Source organism: Lepus europaeus, chromosome 5, assembly GCF_033115175.1.
Source record: "Lepus europaeus isolate LE1 chromosome 5, mLepTim1.pri, whole genome shotgun sequence".
NCBI lineage: Eukaryota > Metazoa > Chordata > Mammalia > Lagomorpha > Leporidae > Lepus > Lepus europaeus.
The window spans coordinates 41,623,085-41,642,694 of record NC_084831.1 but is presented as its reverse complement, the minus strand read 5'-3'; the positions used below and the strand labels follow the sequence as shown (position 1 = coordinate 41,642,694).

The following is a 19,610-nucleotide window of genomic DNA, read 5'->3' as shown; positions in this document are numbered from 1 at the left end:
TAGTCATGCAACTTTGCACAAGTTATTTAAGCTACCTGGTGCTCATGTGAGATCCAATGACTTAACTTAAGTAAAAGTCTTTTTGCAAAGCCTGAAATATACACTATTAAAGTGTCACTACTATTGTGATGTATCATTGCCAACTGTGGTACAGACAGCAAGTGACATAAAGGAGTCTAGAAGAAAGAATTACTGAGGAATTATAGGTGACTCATGGTGATCAGGAAAAGTTTCATGTAAATAGAGATACTGAAGATCTTCAGCTCAGAGAACTATGGTTGCTAAGAAATATTCACTGTCAAAACCAGTCTTCATGACAAGAGGGTTTTGAGTCCAATACTCAAGTCAGAGGTCAAAAGGTACCCACTGAGAACATTCCGTGAACTACCTAACCTATATTCAATCATAGTATTAACAATTACTGCAGCACCTACTAGTTGTAAGGCCCAGAGATACAGCCATTTCTGATTGCCGAGACAGTGGGGAAACAAAGAGAAATCAACAATTGATTATGCAGTGTGGAATACCAATGATGGAAGGACACTGGCAGTGCTAACAGAGGAGGCTCCAATTCAGAGTGAGTTAGGGGAGCCTTTCTGGATGAGACTGGCCTCGAACTTGTCTCTTGAAGCCAGGTGAAGAAAAGCAGAAGAATGTTGGAGACTGAAGCATTTGTCTGAGCATGGGTGGGGACCTGTGTGTACAGTTCAGAGCGGAGCATGAACAGAAGCTGCAGGAAAGCAGAGCTCAGGTACAGAGGGTGACCTGGGCCTCAGGAAGGCAAATGGATTTGGTCCCAAGATAAATCAATTAAGCCGTCATCTCTGAGATATCATTTGCCTGTATCAAATACACTGCTTCTCCATGAAATACAAACAAAAGTGCAGAGAAAGAATATATTATTTTTCTAGGCTTGCTGCTGAATTTTCTGTCTGAATAGGTCACAGGCATTTTTAACATTAATGTATATCACCACCTCATGTTTTAATGTAGTTTTAAATTCAGCTCTGTTCAGCAAATGTTACTCTTCCTTCCTCAGCACAACACCTTTAACAATTTGGTAAAATTTTGCTGAACTGGGTTTTGGACTCACTGAGCAACCATGGTATAAGGTAACATTGGGCCAACAGGCAAGGCTGGAACCCAGGGAGAGGTGGAGGTAAAAATGTTATTATCACAATACCCTTGCCTTCAATAATCTGGAAATTCTGATGATGCAAATGAGAGACACACATGACAATAATATGCACGCCGCAAGGGAGACCAGAGTGTGTTGTATTGTCTCAGCAGTGGCCTTTGCAGATGGTAGGAGTCTGAATCCCCTTCTCATAGATACCACTTTCAAAAGACCTTAAACTCCTTGAGGGCAGCAGGGCTACGTCTATTTTACTATTACATATTCAGAGACCACCAAATGGTAAGTCTTTGTAAGTATTTACCAAATGGACCTATTTAATCTTAACAGCCTGAGAAGTATTAACTGCTTTACAAATGTAGAAGCTGGACTAAGAAACGTGAAGTGATTTGCCTGAGGTTATAAGGCCAGTAAGTGAAACAATAAAAATAATAACAATCATTATCATTATTTCAGATGCTAAGGAAGTACACCCTCCATTTATCATTCTTGGAATGTCTCTGTCATAGGATTCTCTTTCATACTAAGATGGAAAATGTTCTCTCAGGTCGAACAAAACTTAAAGTTTATAATCTGAGTTCTCAAGCTCTTACTGGCTTTTATCTGCTGCCAGTTTTAAGAGCTCCTTAAGAAGCAGAATGGCTTTAGGATAGATCGGTCTGCCCTCATGGCAGATAAGGACATCCATGTGAGTAGAGATAGGAAAAACTGTTCCTTTTTTACACTTTATTTATTTATTTAAGAGGTAGAGTTACAGATAGAGGGAGAGGCAGAGAGAAACATCATCCATCTGCTGGTTCACTCCACAAATGGCCAGAAAGCCAGGAACTTTCTCCAGGTCTCCCACGTGGGTACAGGGGCTCAAGCACTTGGGCCATCCTCTATTGCTTTCCCAGGCCATAAGCAAGAGCTGGATGGGAAATGGAGCAGCAGGGAATTGAATTGGCATTGCGCTGCAGGCGGAGGCTTAGCCAACAACACCACAGCAATGGCCCTGTATGTGATTCTTTAGCTCAAAGATTCTCCAATACTCTTCTCATTTTCTCAATTCAATAAATCTTTATTAAATTCCTACTGTGTATAAAATAATTTTCTTAGTACTTTCAAAGTAAAATACATAGCACAAAATTATGTGCACATGTCCTAGCTCCTGTTGTGATTAAATCAACTCGGTATCCACCTGCAGGCAGACTAAGACCCCAAGAGTAGCAAGTAAATCCTCAAGGGAGAACTGACTGAGCCACTTATCTTTGTAAAGGAGTACAGTGCTAACACATTATTGTCGTTTTAACACATTTTCATGGAACTGAACAAATCTTTCAAATGTTGCTCTGGAATCAGACAGATCTGGGTTCAAAACAAGGTCTAGCCAAACCATTTACTGGCTGCATAAGTTTAATTTATCTCTCAAAACATGTTAGCTCCTCTGTAAAATAGGAAAATTAACATTTAACTTTTAAGGGTGTTGTAAGGATTAAAAAGGATGTTGTTTGTAAGATACAGTGCCTGACTCAGTTTTGAGTTTGAGCTCAAAAACTGAAAGAAAATCTCATTTCTAATTCCACCTCTAGGTCACCCCCATTAGTCACTATTATTATTATTTTGAAGATTCAGCTAGATGGCATGGCCAAGGAATGAGGTTTCCTGGTTAATACATATTTTGGTTAATAGGACAACATGTATCATGCACACATCCATTAGTTTCCAAAGATGTAGGATATAATGCTTCATATTAAATCTAAAACAATCAGAAGTTATACTTTTTTAATGCTTTGGAGGATAACAGCCTGTTATTCTTCTTTTGGCTAATATAGAGTTGACTGTCAGCAAGAACAGTGTTTCTCAAACTTTTCTGGTCATGACCCAACAAAGTAAAAAACAAAAAAAAAAGTAAGATATTTTGAACACAGCAGCTTCAAATCACAACTTAGAACAAAAGGTAACTGAAACAGAAGATTCATGAAATAAAAATACTTTAAGGTCAATGATATTTTCTTTTCTGTTTCAGTCCATTCTATCATTGTGTTGTTTTAATGTTTTTTAAATGCTGGTTCAGACCCAATAAAACAATTATAAGCAAAACCAGAACCTAATATTGCTATTCTGTTCACTAACATGTATTAAAGATACAGTTCAACTGAGCCTGTGATTAAGCTCTGAAGTTTTATTAATTCTATTTTACATTAAGAAACCAAATCTCAGGGGCTGGCACTGTGGTGCAACAGGTTAAAACCCTGGCCTGAAGCACTGGCATCCCATTTGGGCGCTAGTTCTAGTCCCGGCTGCTCTTCTTCCAATCCAGCTCTCTGTTATGGCCTGGGATAGCAGTAGAAGACGGCTCAAGTCCATGGGCCCCTGCACGCACATGGGAGACCTGGAGGAAGCCCTCGGCTTCGGATCAGCGCAGCTCCGGCTGTTGCAGCCATCTCGGGGGTGAACCAGCGGATGGAAGACCTCTCTCTCTGTCTCTACCTCTCTCTGTAACTCTATCTTTCAAATAAATAAAGAATAAATCTTAAAAAAAAAAAAAAGAAACTGAATCTCAGAAAGTATAGGTGACTTGGGCTAAATGGACTCCCAAAAGTCAATGATAGATCTAAGATTCACAAGTTTTCTAACTCTGAAGTTAAGGAATACTTAAAAAACAACCCCTATGCCCTGTAAAAGCCAAATTATGATATTATGATTATGATAAATCAACTCAATAAATGCATACTGAGTATTCACTATGTACCAGACACTGAAATAAGAAGGCATTTGACACAATCTTTGCCCTCCAGTGCTAACTGAAGGCTAGATAAGACCTAACTCAGAGGTCAGAGTGTTGTGGTTAAGTCACTGCTTGGGATGCCTGCATCACATATCAAAGTGCTGGTCCAATTCCTGGCTGTTTAACTTCTAATTGAGCTTCCTAATATGCCTAGGAAGGTAGTGAAGATGGCTTAAGTACTTGGGCTCCTGCCGCCCATGTGGGAGACCAGGATGGCATTGCTGGCTCCTAGGTTTGGCCTGGCCCAGCGAAGGCTGTTACAGGTATTTATGGAGTGAATCAGCGGATAGATCTCTCTCTGCCTCTCTGCCTTCCAAATAAAATGAAAATAAATAAATAATTTTTAAAAATACCAAAATCAGAAAAGTGACTTAGTACACACACTTGGAAATCTAAAGTGGGCATTTTATATATTATTTATTTATTTACTTATTTGAAAGGCAGAGTTACAGAGGCAGAGGCAGCGAGAGAAACAGGTCTTCCATCCACTGGTTCACTCCCCAAATGGCCACAATGGCTGGTGCTGGGCCAGTTGGAAGCCAGGAGCCTGGAGCTTTTTCTAGGTCTCCCACATGGGTGCAGGGGCCCAAGAACTTGGCCAATTTTCTGCTGCTTTCCCAGGACATAGCAGAGAGCTGGATTGGAAGTAGAGCAGCCAGGAGTCAAACCAGTGCACACATGGGATGCTGGCATTGCAAGCGGCAGCTTTACATGCTACATCAGTGCCAGGCCCTAAAGCGGGTATTTTTTAATATTGGGGGAAATAAGCTAATTCTGCACCGACTACCACCTTCTCTTTGACCATCATTTACTCTGCAGAATGAGCACTGGTAACTGTTGGCTAGGGCACACAGTGTACTCTTCTAATGGCACATTTCTTTACCATCTGAATAAAAGTTGGTATTTTTCATTCTAGTGCTTTCTGGCACAGTAACCCTAAAAGTAGTCCTCAATGTGACTTCACCAATGATTGTCATCATCGTAACATCACAGTATGTTCAAAAGAGTGCTCTAATGCCAATTCTTAGCTCTCTAAGTAACTAATATTTAATTCTGATATTTAATTTAGAAAAGTCTTTAGGATGCTTTTACTTCTGAGATATTGTCACTTAATAAAAAGACAGGTCTAGCCCCTGAGAAACAACCAGGAAACAAAAGTCCTTGATCTAAAACATTTCATAGTTACTAATCTAAAGTAGAAACCAAGTTAAAATACTTGAACTTTCCTAAACAATAACTTTTACAACTGTCTCTCTAGCTTTACCTTTACACAGCCTATATTGCATTCACACCATGCTACTTACAATTCCTTAATCAAGCCTTGTTAAGTTCCCATCTCTATGCCTTCATTAATACTATTCCTTCTATGTTGAATCCACCTTGCTTATAATTCTTCTAATCCAGCTTCCTGGCTCAACTCAAAAGGTATTTCTTCCACAAAGCCTTATCTTCTTCTTCTAACAAGAACAAGTATCTCCCTCTTCTGTACATTGTACCATCGCTGCCAAAACACTGCCTACATTTTGTTTGTCATTATCCTTATTGATACTCATATTTTAATACATGTTATAATATCTATTAAATAACATGACATTCCAGGAGGCAACTAGAATGTGCTTCCTATACAACAAACATACAATATACATTTCCTGAAACTGCATGGAAAATTTAGATCTAGAAAGGGAATTACCTTTTTTTCCTTCACCCAAGACAGGCGAACTTTGGCCAACCTGGACATATTCCCAGATATTCTGGAGTGAAGACTTTCCATATTGTTAAATTTTTAACCTGAAGCAAGCAGTTGAGTTTTATTTTTGAAAAAAGGGGTTATCAGTACCTGTCTTAGTTACATTAACAAGATCAAACTGACAACATAGAGCAAATATTACATAAGGCTAAGTGAATATGAGATATGATCTCTATGGTCACAAATCTGTTAGAACAATCAAAGTTCTAGAATGTAAACTGCTCCTCTGTTCTAGGAAAACTGACACAACCTGAAGTATATCTCAGGAAGTGTACTGTCAAGATTACACCAACCCATGTCTCCAAAATTCACTAACTAGAGATCTGTTTAAGAGTTCTTAGTAAAGCTCTTCTAAACTTGAAGTTTTTCCTTCTTGTGGCAAACCTTAAGCCAGAAATATAAATTCAAGATTCAAGTACTGTCTTAAATATAGATGAAGTTCCAATTTTTTAAAAATATAAACACCTACCTAGCAACACAATCCTAAGAATATACATCTGCCTCTTATTTGCCTGCTCAAATCACTCACCCAATTATCTCCTTTTGGCCCTTCATTAATAGAATTAGATTTTTCTAGTCTAAAATCTGGAGAAGTATGTCCTATATTGCCCTTTCTCCAAAATGTATCCTTCTCCCTTTTTATAAATATATTTCTTCCCATATAAACATAGTCTAAAACTAAGAAAATACTTTCTAAGAGCTTGTATACCACACACAAAACATACACACATAAACCTGCAAAAACCTTTTACGATTTTTGGTGAAGCTTTGAAATACATAGATTCATGTGGAAAGAGAAAAGTCCTGTTATCTATTTCATAATAAAAGTTGTTTGCTTTTTTTTTAAAGAAATGAAAGTACAGGGCCTGGAAAACAGCAGTCAGGGGATCAGATTAACTTACAACCCTTTCCCATAGGTGGGTTATTCATTTATTTAGAGGCAGAGAGAGAGAGAGAGAGAGAGAGAGAGAGAGCGAGCGAGCTCCTATCCGCTGGTTTACTGCCCAAATGCCCACAATGGCCCAGACTGGGCAGGGGCTAGAGCCAGAAGCTGGAAACATCATCCAGGTAGGCCCTGTGGGTGATAGGAGTCCAACTACTTGAGCCATCACCACCACCTCTCAGGTTCCGCAGTGGTGGGAAACTAGACTCAGGAGCTGGAGCTGAGAGATGAACCCAGGCACTCTAATGTGGGATGCAGATGTCATACCTGCTAGGCTGAACACCTACTTCCTCTAAGGATTAAATTGAAGAAAAGAAGTAACTCCCACTCATATCCTTTCCATGATCGTATATGAAGTGAAATTCAAAATCTGTGACACTAAACAATGTTCTAAGATTGTGTTTTCAGTTTAAGTCTTGAACTCCTTCAGGAACAAACTGTTTTATTTCTCCATTCTTAAAGGTAAAGCAATAGGTCTCAATTTAGAATAATTCGTCAATTTATTTATTACGCTCTTTATTTCCCCCTTGAGAGTCTTGAAAAAAGGGCACAAAATTAGGTTTGGCCTGACACCCCCTGCTACCTCATTTCAAATGTATGTAATCAACAACAACTATGTCAGGGTCTTTGCAGTGGTTTTTCCTTCCTTTTTTTCCCCCTTCAAATAGGAGGGTAATAAATTGAAGGCCAGCATTCTGCTCACATCCCGCACACCTCTTCAGTCAATCTGATCACTTCTAGAGCTGTTTGCACTGCCAAAGTCATCCATCATCCTGCCTCACCAAGCAGAGGAAGTAAAACTGATGGCAAGTTAGAAAAATCTCATTAAGCCACTTTTTGCCTCAACCTCTTCACCACTCCTTGAGAAACAGAACTTCAAAATTCAGCCTACGAGGAAAACAAAGGGATATAGAAGAAAAGCTAATGTGGTGAAGTGGCAAGATAGATCCAAAGTAAGTTAATTTCTTGGCAAAAGTCAAAAAACTCATTAGTTGCAATATATATTTTAGACAGTAAAGATGAAACCATATCAATTAAGCACAACCCTTCTCTTACTCTTTCTCAGTGACTTCTAAATTACCTACCAGGCTATTTCAAGAAATTTAAAAAAAGCACTGGTTAAAATTAATTTTATATTCATCTATTTTCTCTTGATAAATAAATTCCAAGTTAATTTTAACTGCAAAGGAGATCATGCGTGTACTTTGCAAAACCTTATAAGGATGCAAAAAAGAAAAAAAAAAGTTAATAAAAGCCACACAATTCCAGAGAATTGGTGAGGTCTTGCCTGTGTTGGAAAGCTCCTGTGTCTCACCATGATCGCCCACCCCCCGTTTGCTCAGGAGAGGATGAAGACTATGAGGGTTGTATGCAATGTCACTTCCCAGGACATCTGCCATAGGCAGATTGGTCTCTTCCTGGGGAAGGACCTTTGCCAATGGACAGAAAGACTGACAGACTGTATGGTACCTAACATTGTCTAAGCACATTTAGTTTTCAGGATGCATCTATGACTGATGACTTCAAACACTTTTCTCATCCGACTCCTATCTTAAAGATGAGGAAATTGAGGTTCTGAAAGTTGAAGTTCCTCATCTAAGAACACTCAATTATAAATTAGGATAAGTCAGGATTTTAGCTCACATCTACCTGACTCTGAGGTCCTTTGCACTAGAGAGATCGTTAAGCTAAAGAACTCTCTTCAGAGGCTACAGGAACACTGTGAAGTCCCCTGGGGCCAGAGGTAAATTCGTGGCTTTGAAGCTTCTGAGCTAGCTGGCCTTGCCAACAAAGACACAGAAAGAGTGGTATCTGGTAGAAACAAATCTGTTTTTCCTGCATGTGTACAAATCAATATAACATGTTTTTAGTCCCATCTGCACACTGACCCTCTGGGTCCTAATCACAGTAACCTGGTTGATTTCAGTATTGGAAACTTTTCCACTGTAAAAGTGATTAAAATATAATCAAGTTAGAAAGTTATTCTCCCCCAAAGCCACCTAAAACAGAGCAACTCCAAAATAAAACCAATTTACATATTTTAGCCCAAATTAAAAAAATAAAAGCTAAGGATTCCCTTTTAATATCCTGAATAATAAATGCACATTTATGTAAAACTTCCTTTGGGGAACAGTTACTATGAGGACAACTTTCCCGATATTATTCATAAATATCACTTTTGTTTTGGTGTTACAGTAAGAATCTGGACTTATGGGAATTGTACTGTCTGTACCCAGTGCATCAACAGAGATAATTAATGTTGAAGACATGTACAAAATCCAGAATTTTAGATGTGTGGTTGGCTGCATTACAAACAGTAACATAAGAAAGGATGAGTCAAAGCTGGTCAAAATCACAAATTGCAGAGACTTAGTCGTTTATTCCATTTTAAGTGAGCACTTTTCTAATGAAAGTTTCATTAGTAAAGATTGCAAATTCTTAGCCTTTCCACTACAGACTTTTAAATAGCACTTAGAGCTAAAGTTTATCAGTAGAGCCATATTTACTACTGCTGCATCTTCAAAGGGGACACTAAAAAAAAAGTTCAACTAAGGTTGTTATTATTTTTATTGTACAAATTAGAAAGCAAAACTTTGAAAGGTTTAGACTGGCAGCATAGGAAAACACAGAATTCTTGAGAAGACATTATTGGCATATCCTATGACACACCGGAGGTCACAGCCATCAATCTACACTTCCCTCCACTCCAAGTACATGGTAGCTGGATGCGTATGACAAGAAACTGTGATTTCTCCTCCACTATCAAAATGCCAATTTGCACATGGGCATGCCAAGAAGGTCAACATCTGCCCAGGTGCTTCTGGAGGGAAAACGAGGAAAGGTATTCAAAGAGTCATTTTTTTTTTTTTTCTGTAAGAAGCAAAGTGTTCCTATTTCTGTAAAATTAACAAGTTCCAGCCAAGCTCCATGTTCACTTGACTGAAGACGAGTTCCTTCTAACTCTGTCAACTTTACTTTTTCCTGAGATTGAATATCTGGATAAATAGAACCCTTAAATGTCCAGAAGGTTTTTTATTTCTATCTTTTGAAATCATGCTTAGATTCATATAAATACAAATAAACATCTCTCCATGCCTCCTTGAATGTCCCAATAGATCATAATTTGACACAAACCTCACTGTGAAATGTGCAACCTCAAAATCCCTCACCTTAACTATCCCAAATGACAAAGACTTATCCTCTAATGACATCTTTTAATCAGTGTCAAAAGAAAAAAAAGAATAGTGACCTTCAAGTCCATGTTCCAAAGAAATGAACATATTAAGTCCTCAAAAAATGCATCTTCACCCCACCACAAATGATAGCCATTCTCCATTATAAATGTTGTTGGCAAGACGACTTCAAGGGCTAGTTGTTACAAGATAGTAGACAAAAGTAGACCGTAACTGATTCACAGAAGCAGGAGAGGATTCAATGCCACCACAGTGCAGACAGAGGAAACTCCATGATGTGGCTTATTTCTTAGAATTTACCATCTTGGCTGTGATTGTTTCTCTGCTTCCTATATCCTGAAAAAAAGAACTAAACTTCCCATAAAAATATTTATGAATTAAATTTTTTTAGTTTACAAGGAAAAATTTAAAAATTAAGATTGAGTTTCAGTGTTACTTTTCAAACTTGAAGTACAAGGAAAGTTATTTTCAGATGAACCTATGACATATAATTTTTTCCATTAAATAAAGTCACATATGCTAGTTCTGCATTTTACTTTTGTGGTTAAAAATAAAGCTTTCTAGAGACAAAACACAAAAATGCAAGCACAACGATTACACTGACCTTATTTCTTCAATTTTTTTTTTCTTTTACTGCTTTCTCATTCAAAATTTATTTAAGAATTCCTTTATGGCTCTCAGCATTTCTTGATCCTTGTAGAGGGGTATCCTTTGTGGATCGGGGATTATCTCTACAACAAAGATCTGAACAACAAGCCTCCCTAAAGCAAAAATGGTCAGTCCTAAAATGGTCTAGGTAAAGGAAGAACCTCAAGAGTAGGGTAGGGAGTACAAGATAGATAAATAGACAGATTAAGTTACCAGCCTATTAGGAGCACTGATATTACATAAATTATTTGTTAATGAATGTACAAAGAACAACATAAATATTATGATTAAGCAGAATAGATGTGAACATCCAAAGCAAGCTAGCTGGCTGACTGATTTTGTATGTTTTGCTCTTTTGTAACAATTTCATTTCAAAAGTGCTTGATTCCTAACACTGATGATCCAAAGCTATTGTGAACACACCACTTGAATACTTAATGAAGTAAACAACAAACAAAATGGCTCATCTCGCCTGCCCCCAACCAGCATCCCAAACTGGATACAATTAAAGGTGTGAACAAGCAAGCAAGGAAGTAATGAACCTGCAAAGTCAAGGTTCTGAGAAATTATCAGGCATCCCACACTGCACTAGTTCAAATCTATCACTCATTTCCTATACTGGAAAGGCACAGCTCCACATGTTGGTGCCTCTTTCAACTCGTCCTCCAACCCTTTTATTTTTCATTTTCATTGCTAAATAGCTGATTTAAGACATTTACTGCTTATGTTAACTTCTGCCCACCCACAGGTCACCTTTTTTTCAACCTTAGAAAGTCACTGACCTATAAAAGTACTATGCTTAAAATATGCTGATATTTCAAAAATGCAAGAATGTTCCTAAAACACAGACACACACACACACACACACATACAACAAAGTATAGGATGTTAACATGATCACTTTACTTCCTCCTTACTTTTACCAATGGTGACTAGACTCAAATGCCTTCAAAGAAAACAATCTTCCCCCCTCCCTCTCTATATACAGACACATATTTTAATTTGAACCCAACCCCTTGATTGAAAGGGCAGCCCTTAGCTCACAAATATTGTCCTAAGTTTGTATGTTTACAGTTTCTCAAGTGGCATTTGATAAAAGGTGTTTGGTTACTTATAGGTCTGTAAGGCCTGGATATATCTTTTTTGATTAAAAATTGAAGTTTGGGATTTTTTGAATAGGAGAATTCTTGGAGCTCATGAACAGAAGCAACCACTTATAGGAAGAAGCTCAGTTTGATTTTCTTTCCATTTATAGTTGCACATATACTTAAATGTAAGTGTGTATGCACATTTGGTAATACCAAATAAGGAAAACCTAAGACAGGCCCAAGAATCCAGCAATACACTGATACTTAGGGTCTTTCTCCCTCTATTTTTTCTGCACACATGCCACATGCCTTCCACATATCCATCAAATGCATGGAGGGATGCATAGTGAGCAATAAAAGGTTGACTTTACTTTCAAAAGAGAAATTTACCAATTCTTTACAACATGCCCTCTCAAGTGGAAAATAGTAAGATAAAAACTTGAGAATGATCATGTCCCTTCTTACCCCCAAAACTCCCGATGACATTGGGAAAAAATACTGCATTGCAGCATTTGCCAGCACATACTCCTGTTTGTAGCATCCGCTGGCCAGTTCACCAACAAATATATATCTTAAATGTCCCAGCATAGAAATTAAGTGTCTGGTGGCCACAGATCATTGGAATTGATGAAGAAATTTGTCAAGCCCAAAGCACTTCTATCCATGTACAATGACCTCTGTCAAGACCTCCATTCCTTTTTTGTGGTACACAAAGGTAATTTGTTTCACTTTCTTAAAAAAAATTAGAATAAGGCATTAAGATGCCAAGGGCTAAGTGAAGCAGTATATTTCTTCTTAGAAGGAACATTATTTGGTCTACACTTAAGAAGAGAATCCACCCCTCAATAAGAAGATAAGTGAAAAGGGAGGAAATCAAACCAAATAAAAGGACTTGCCTTGAGGAAACCCTTTCATTGTTCATAGTAACTCTAACTTGAGAAAAACACCTCAATTCACCCACAAATCCTTTTAGAAATACTGAACATACACACACAAAGCACCATTCATGCAATGATTTCTAGATTTGAGATTTCAAATAGACTATCCCCAATACATAGCCTACCTTTAAAATATCTAAAGTCTGACATGTGTCAAATCCTATTTCAAGACTGAGTTTTGAGCTAAAATACAAATGTGTAGTTCATTTTCTTTTTTTCTCTCTTTTTAAAAATACTCTGTTGTTACTATCTCAGGACAGTCTGGCCATCCTCATAACAAACCTCTAATATTCAAAGGGCCTAGGAAGGGTTACAGGGAGAGAAAAAAGTTTTAAGCCTTGGCAAAAATCATAGACAAAAGCAAACCCATCTTATCTAGCCAGGAGTATGACTTGAATGAACAGCACTTAGGAATGAATGGGACTGAGATTACAAATGAATGGTTAAGTTGTTTATTTGGCCTTTTTTTGGTGAGATCTTAAAATCATCTTGCAAACCAATGATTCTCAAAAGTATTTCTTCAGCCACTTCCCACTTATGTTCATTTTATACTTTCAAAAATTCAAATATTAAGTGATTTAGCCATTATATTACTATGAGATATACAGACATTGTGTTCATTAAACTGCCATGTAGTCAAATGCTTGTTGCACAAATATTTCCAGTCAGATTTTCACTTCTTAATAAATGTACACTCCAGCCTTGTGCACATCTCCACATGCAGGTAGTAGACATTAATATTTTTAAGACAAAGAAGCGAGAAAGGTCAGCAGCAGAACCACGTGTCTTTTTTACAACCCGAGCCAAGAATGACAGTTAGTATGGAAATTATTTTCTCCTAACTAAAAATTGCCCCAAAATTCTCAGAAAATACAAAAAGAATATGTTAAGGATAATGAAAAAAAAATCCTATTTTTAATGACAACATGACGTTTATGCACTCATCTGAGAGCAAAGTTCAAATGTCTGACCAAAATATGTTCATTTATTTTTATCTCATAAATCAAAACAAAAATTTTAAGTCTCCTAGTAAAAACACAAAACAAGAAGCAGCATCTAAAAGAAAACAAATGGGTTTGGGGTGTGAACATGTATGTATATGTTAATTTGCAATGGAGAGAGTAAAATTTAAGAGTACTTTCAATAAATCCAGTTATATTTCCTAACCTTCTAATGTATTTCAGTGTTTTTAATCTCTCTTTTTTGAAATTAAAATTAGCTGTTGGATAATGTATCTCTTTTGTCACTCATTGAAAAATCAAAAACTAAAAACAAAAACAAAAAAACCCAGATCACGGTTTCAATTGTTTTTATACTACCTCCTATTCACCCAAGTACTATATCTTTCAGTCCTGGTACCCACCATCATGGGAAAAGAGACTACTAGTAAAACACACTCAGAAAAGCCAGAAACGCCTATCACTCAGGGCACACATGGATCCCACACATTCAGACACACACACACACAGGCAATCAGCTTTTTCACTTAGTTAATGTCAAGACCAGAACCAGTACCAAATACTAAATGGAAGGCAGTGGTTGTAAGGTACAGCCTGAAGGATCTGATGGCTGGAAGCATGGGGAGGAAAGGGAAGCAAAAGGTTAGGATACTGCTTTTCATTTGCTATTTTTAAAAGTAATTTCTACTTGGGATATAAAATGAGAGACACAATGAACTCCCCAGAACTACAGTATTAACATGATTTAATAAAAGCACCAGTATCACCTAACACAAAATGGAATAAGTCTGTTCTACCAATATTTTTCCTATGAATATTTGCTGGAAATTTCTAAGAAATCATTTCAGAACCTATCAGCTGTGGGAGTTCACTATTATGCTTCCGTCAACTTCATTCAATATAATTTACATTTTTTTCAAATGGCCTCACAGGATTCCTTGCGATTTTTTTCACGTACAATTTCACAGCAGGGAAAAGGGGGAAAGAATGGGGGAAAAAAGCAAGATCCTTACCCTCCCTTCCCCCTCTTCTCTGTTTTTTAAACAAAACAAAACAAAACAAAACAAAAAAAACCAGGGGAGACAGAACAGATGCTTAAAAATAGATTTCTAAAAATCACTGTAAACCAGAGTTAGAAACGTAATTAACACCTATTTATTAAGAATAATTAAAGTTGGGCCAGCCACAAAGAACAGCAAAGATAATCGAGGTCCTGTCCCCCCACCCCCCTTTTTTACACTGTTTGCAGTGTGTTCTCATGATAGCCACCTGCTCCCTACTCGGCTTCTCCTCTGTTCGTTTCCCCGGCAACCTTTCATTGGGTTTTCCTCCCAGCTATCGCTTTCAGTTGGGCTGCTCGGTCTAATCTTATTTGTTTTACACCCATCAAAACAAGCAGCCAGACAAAGGCAATCCTCTAAGAATGGGAAAAAGACCATAGCTTTGTTATAACATCTATGCAGAGCAAAAAGTCCTCCCCAGGCTTTTCTAGTGAAAAATAAGTGAGATGGATATGAATTTACAGCCTCCCCCCATACCCAGCTCTGAAGCCTGGTGAAAATTCAAAGTCAAAGTGGGCACTCGTGGCATCCGATTATGCCATTTTGTGCCATATCTTCGGGGTCAACATCAGGCGACAGAAGCAGCACTCAAGGAGTTTCCCTGCTTCTTTTTTCAGAAAAAGATGATGCTAAAAATAGATTTACTACTTCGGCAGAAAGGTTTTCCACTTCCCCGACCACATCTCAAAGTCCTGTTTCACAATTGCATCTGCTGGTACTAAATCCTACCTCCTCCACCCCTCATTCCTAGCCTTCCCCATCACTCCTAGCATGAGACTGAAAAAGAAACGTGCCTTTAACTTTAATAGTCATATAATTCTGTTGAAGGCTCACAGAGGCATTGGACACGCCAGCCAACAGTGACGGTGACATTGTGATTGTCAAAAAAGATACCAACCTAGCTTGGCTAAAATGTGTGTTCGATAGAAGGGGTAGTATGTGTGCCCAGTGTGCATGCAGTGCCGTTATATTTGAAGGTAAATTCTGCTTTTCAAAAAAGAAAAATACTAATAAACACACACACACACAAATGATCAGCACACTGATTTACAATGCACAGTCCACCATGCTTACACACACACACACACACATACACACAAACACACGGCTGGACCCTCAAGCTCCCTTTCTCTTTTCACTTACCATCTTCAAGCCATTCCACTCCATCTGTGATCAGAAGAAGATGGACCCTCACACAGTGTGTCAAAAGCGGAAAGGAACGTTATGTAAAAGCTGACATTCCTTCTTACAGAGCTGCTGCCCAGAGAAGGAAGCAACAACTCAACACGCCAGGCACCGCTACACATACAAGCCGCCTCCTCTTTTTTATGAGGTCATGACAGGAAACTCTTTGAAATACAAGATGCAGCATTTACTGAAGCCCAAATAAATCACTCTCTTTGCTGTTTTGACTGCGCAGTCCCTCGAAACAGAACTGCCCATCTCAATGTTCGGTATCCAGGAGCTGTCTCTCAAGGTTTAAATTTCCAGCACAGAGATGGAGAGATTCCTAACCCTGCTGCATCCACCCTCAGCCCCACAAAACCCAGGCAACTAGACAAATCCCCTCTCCCTTACAAAAAGAAAACCCTTCTTTTGCCATTATGGTCTCAAGTAATACAACCTCATTCAACAAATCAGCAATTATTTCAGCTCACCCCCCACCCCCACACCTTTATGTTGAAGGGAAAACTGACAACGACCTGTTAAAAATGACAATCTATCTCCCCACTGCTTTTCAATAAAAGGACCTACCCGCACTCGCTACACAAAAGAGATAGTAAATGTAGGAACCAAACAGCAGCAGAGAACTAAAACTCTTGTGCAAGCATAAGATTGGTCAAGGTGTAGATGCTTTTCTTCCCTCCAGCAACACAAACAGCATATTATAAATCTAGTCATACCTACCATAACCATTCTTATTGGCAAATATTGGGTCTCGCAGAGCTTCGACTCTTCTCTTAAAATTTGCAAAGATTTCAGAATATATTTTTAAAATAACTATTATTGTTATATATATATTTAAAGATCCACAAAACACAGTGTGGATGATTGTAAAGTAAATCAATTATTTGGATAGGAGGGCGGGGGTAGGAGAGAGAGGAAAAAAAAAAAAAAAGAAAGAAAAGGAGCAGTGAGCTGAAACCCCCGATTCTAGGATGTAGATAAGAACAACTGAACAGAGCCTTGCTGAAATTGGCTCGAAGCTTCCCCTTTTTACATCCATTTATGGGACCATCTGTCAGCCGAAGCCAGGATCTGATTGGCTGGGGAAACGCAGGAAGGCGTTGCAACATCAGGTGCTATTTAAATTAGCTACTGCCAGATTGACGATGTTAATGATTTGGTGACCTCTACAACAACAGAGACCAGATTTCTGAACTGCTTCTTGTGTCTGGTAATTAAGGCCCGGCTGAAGCAACAACAGCTATACTTGTATTTTTACCTTTCCCCTCCTCCTAGCTCAAAAGTACTGTAACAACTGCAGGTCACTGGAGGCTTGAAAACCCTAACAGTGGGAGTGTCCTCCCTTTTGCCTGTCCTGAGGGCTGCACCATCCCACCCCCTGATGGAGAGCTTTTGCAGCAGTAGAATATTTTCAACCACCTTATCTTTCTCGACAGTTGCTTTCTAGCGAAATGCATATTTAATGATCTGCCTCTAGGCTTAAAGATACAACAAAAGCACTTTAATGTGCTAATACATCTACATTTTAACTTTATTATTTCTCAATATTGCTGATTTTTTAAAAACCAATTCTCCTGCTGCTGCTAACATGGCCAACATTTCAAAAGCAAGGGAGTTCGGGATTCGGCTTGCTCCATAAACTGGGGTCATACAAGTTTGCCTCAGAAAACTATTTCCTAATAAACAATAAAGGAAAAAAAATCTGGGGGGAGGAGGAGGGCAGCTGTCAGCCTCTACCTTTCTGGCTTCAGTCTGAGCTTTTCAAAACAGAGAATGATGAATGATTTATTTAAATGAATTTATTTCTCAACTTGGATAGGGGCATGATCTGAATTTTTAAAAATCCACTAAAACGCATTATGCCCTCGCTTCCTCTACTGCTGCAGAGAGAAGTAAAACATGCTTTTGACAACAGCCTCATTTCATAACCTGTGCAGAGTGCTCATCTTGCTTAACTGAACAAGTGATTTGGCACCTATCCTTCAAAGGATGTCTTTTTATCTTTGGTCTTTATAAAGATTTGCAAAGAGACACTTAGCAAGTGTGTGGTGATGTATATAATTTGTCTGATTACTTTACACATTTCATAACCTCTATACTATTCAACTTTTAAAGTGCATACTTTTGTTTTGATTTGTGTTTTTAAAGTAGTTTATATTGCTTAACACTTATACAAAAAGCTATCACTGCTTAACTCATAATTTAATCATTTTGCTTCTCAATAAATACACAAAAGCAACAAATATCAAAACATAGTTTAACATAAACTTTAATCTTTAGCTGGAGTTGAGAGCAAAATAAGTTAGGCAGAGTATAAATAGAGGCAAAAAATATACTATACTTCTGGGATTCAAAGTCTAAGAATAAATGAGTTTGTAGAAAAATCATTAGAAAATAACCTTTACATTTTTAAAGACTAAAATTAATCTCTTCATGCCACTGTTTCATGAACACATATAAATAAGTGTATACAAGCGTATGCATATATACACACATTTAAAAATACAGGTGGTAATAAAAAATATAATGTTTTAGGTATACTGCATGAACTATCAGACTTGAATATAAATAAACTTAGCTATTAAAAATGGAAATACATGAAGTATAAAAGTTAAAATGTAAAACATATAATTTCTTTGAGTAGAACAATACAGAATTAAGTAAACTTTTAAAACAATTTTTTTAGCAAAGGTATAGAGTCCCATGAGTCAGGAAGGTATTACACTGTTAAACAGTGTACTAAGGATGAATTCATAGGTTAGTTGTTCTAAATGGTTCAACATATATACATGGGGTAGGTGCATATGCCCCAAATCAACAACAGAAACTCTGAGTGTGATCTCACTGATACCATGGTATTGTGAAAAGTAAATATTAACACAATGACGACAAATACATAAATAAAAACAGCTCACTTGGAACAAAATATTTACTTAGTATTTCTCTGGGTGTTATAAAAGATGAAACTGTTAAAAACCTTTTTCTCCCATCCATACTAAACTCAGCACACTATAAGTTAACATTGAATATATCAAAAGACATTCTGATCATTTTTCTGAAACAGTAAGTGTATGTTACAGTATTAAACAATTAGCTGGTTTTGCTAGGCTGGAAAATCCGTGCACTTTGTATATTGATCACTTCTCCCAAAAATCTCCACTGAAAAGTCTTTCAACGGAATCCTCAAACAAATGCACAAATGTCCTCAGAGGCCTTTTCTCTAAAGACAAAGGCAGAATCCTATTGTTGGGAAAAGTCAACCTTATTATCGCATTTCCAATGTACCATTCATTTTTCAGAGTGAGGGGCTGACCGCTACATCAGTGGTGTGACATTTGTAAAGCAACAGATTCTCAATATATTATCTCAAGATTGAGGCAGGCGAGTCTCCCAGTCATGCATGATTTTTTTTTTCCTCCGCCACCATCCTCCACCACCACAGAAAGAAACTTGTATCACTCAAGCAGCTAAGGCAACCTAAAAATGCTATCCCAGAGCTGTGGGGCTGCCAGCGCTGCTGCATTCCTCTTACCATAAATGAGCAGTTTCTTGACTCATTAATAACAATTTCCCTTAAAAGGAGTAATCTCATATCAGTCAGCCCCTCGCCACCATGCACACATCCCAAAGGTTGCAGATATCTCAGCATCAGTCGCCGGCAGCCAGCTTTCCCACACAGAGTCCAGATGGACTGTACCAGAAGCCAATTCAGCGTTAATAACTACCTACTCCGCGCACTGGAGAAGCCTTACGTGGCACAATGGGTTAGGAAACAGCAGCCGGTTGAAACTGCAAATAAAAAAAGACAACCAGATTCTCCAAAAGCACAGAAAGGAAGGAACAGAAATGGAAGCATGAATTATATTTCCTTGACTTCCATGAAGAAGAAATGAAAGAAGAATCCTTCATACACATAGGGAAAAAAAAAAAAAAAATAAA

General features: G+C 37.9%; 1 protein-coding gene across 2 annotated transcripts in view; it reads right to left on the bottom strand.

Annotated features, from left to right (window-relative positions):
• Positions 1-19,320, bottom strand: part of ELAVL4 (ELAV like RNA binding protein 4) — a 104,781-nt gene extending 85,461 nt beyond the window's left edge. Inside the window, exon 1 of one of the 2 annotated variants that reach the window (XM_062193332.1) lies at positions 19,204-19,320. In XM_062193332.1, coding sequence (XP_062049316.1) covers positions 19,204-19,320 — 117 coding nt within the window. The remainder of the gene's footprint in view (positions 1-19,203) is intronic. The other variant, XM_062193333.1, reaches the window with a different exon arrangement.
• Between the last annotated feature and the right edge of the window lie 290 nt (positions 19,321-19,610).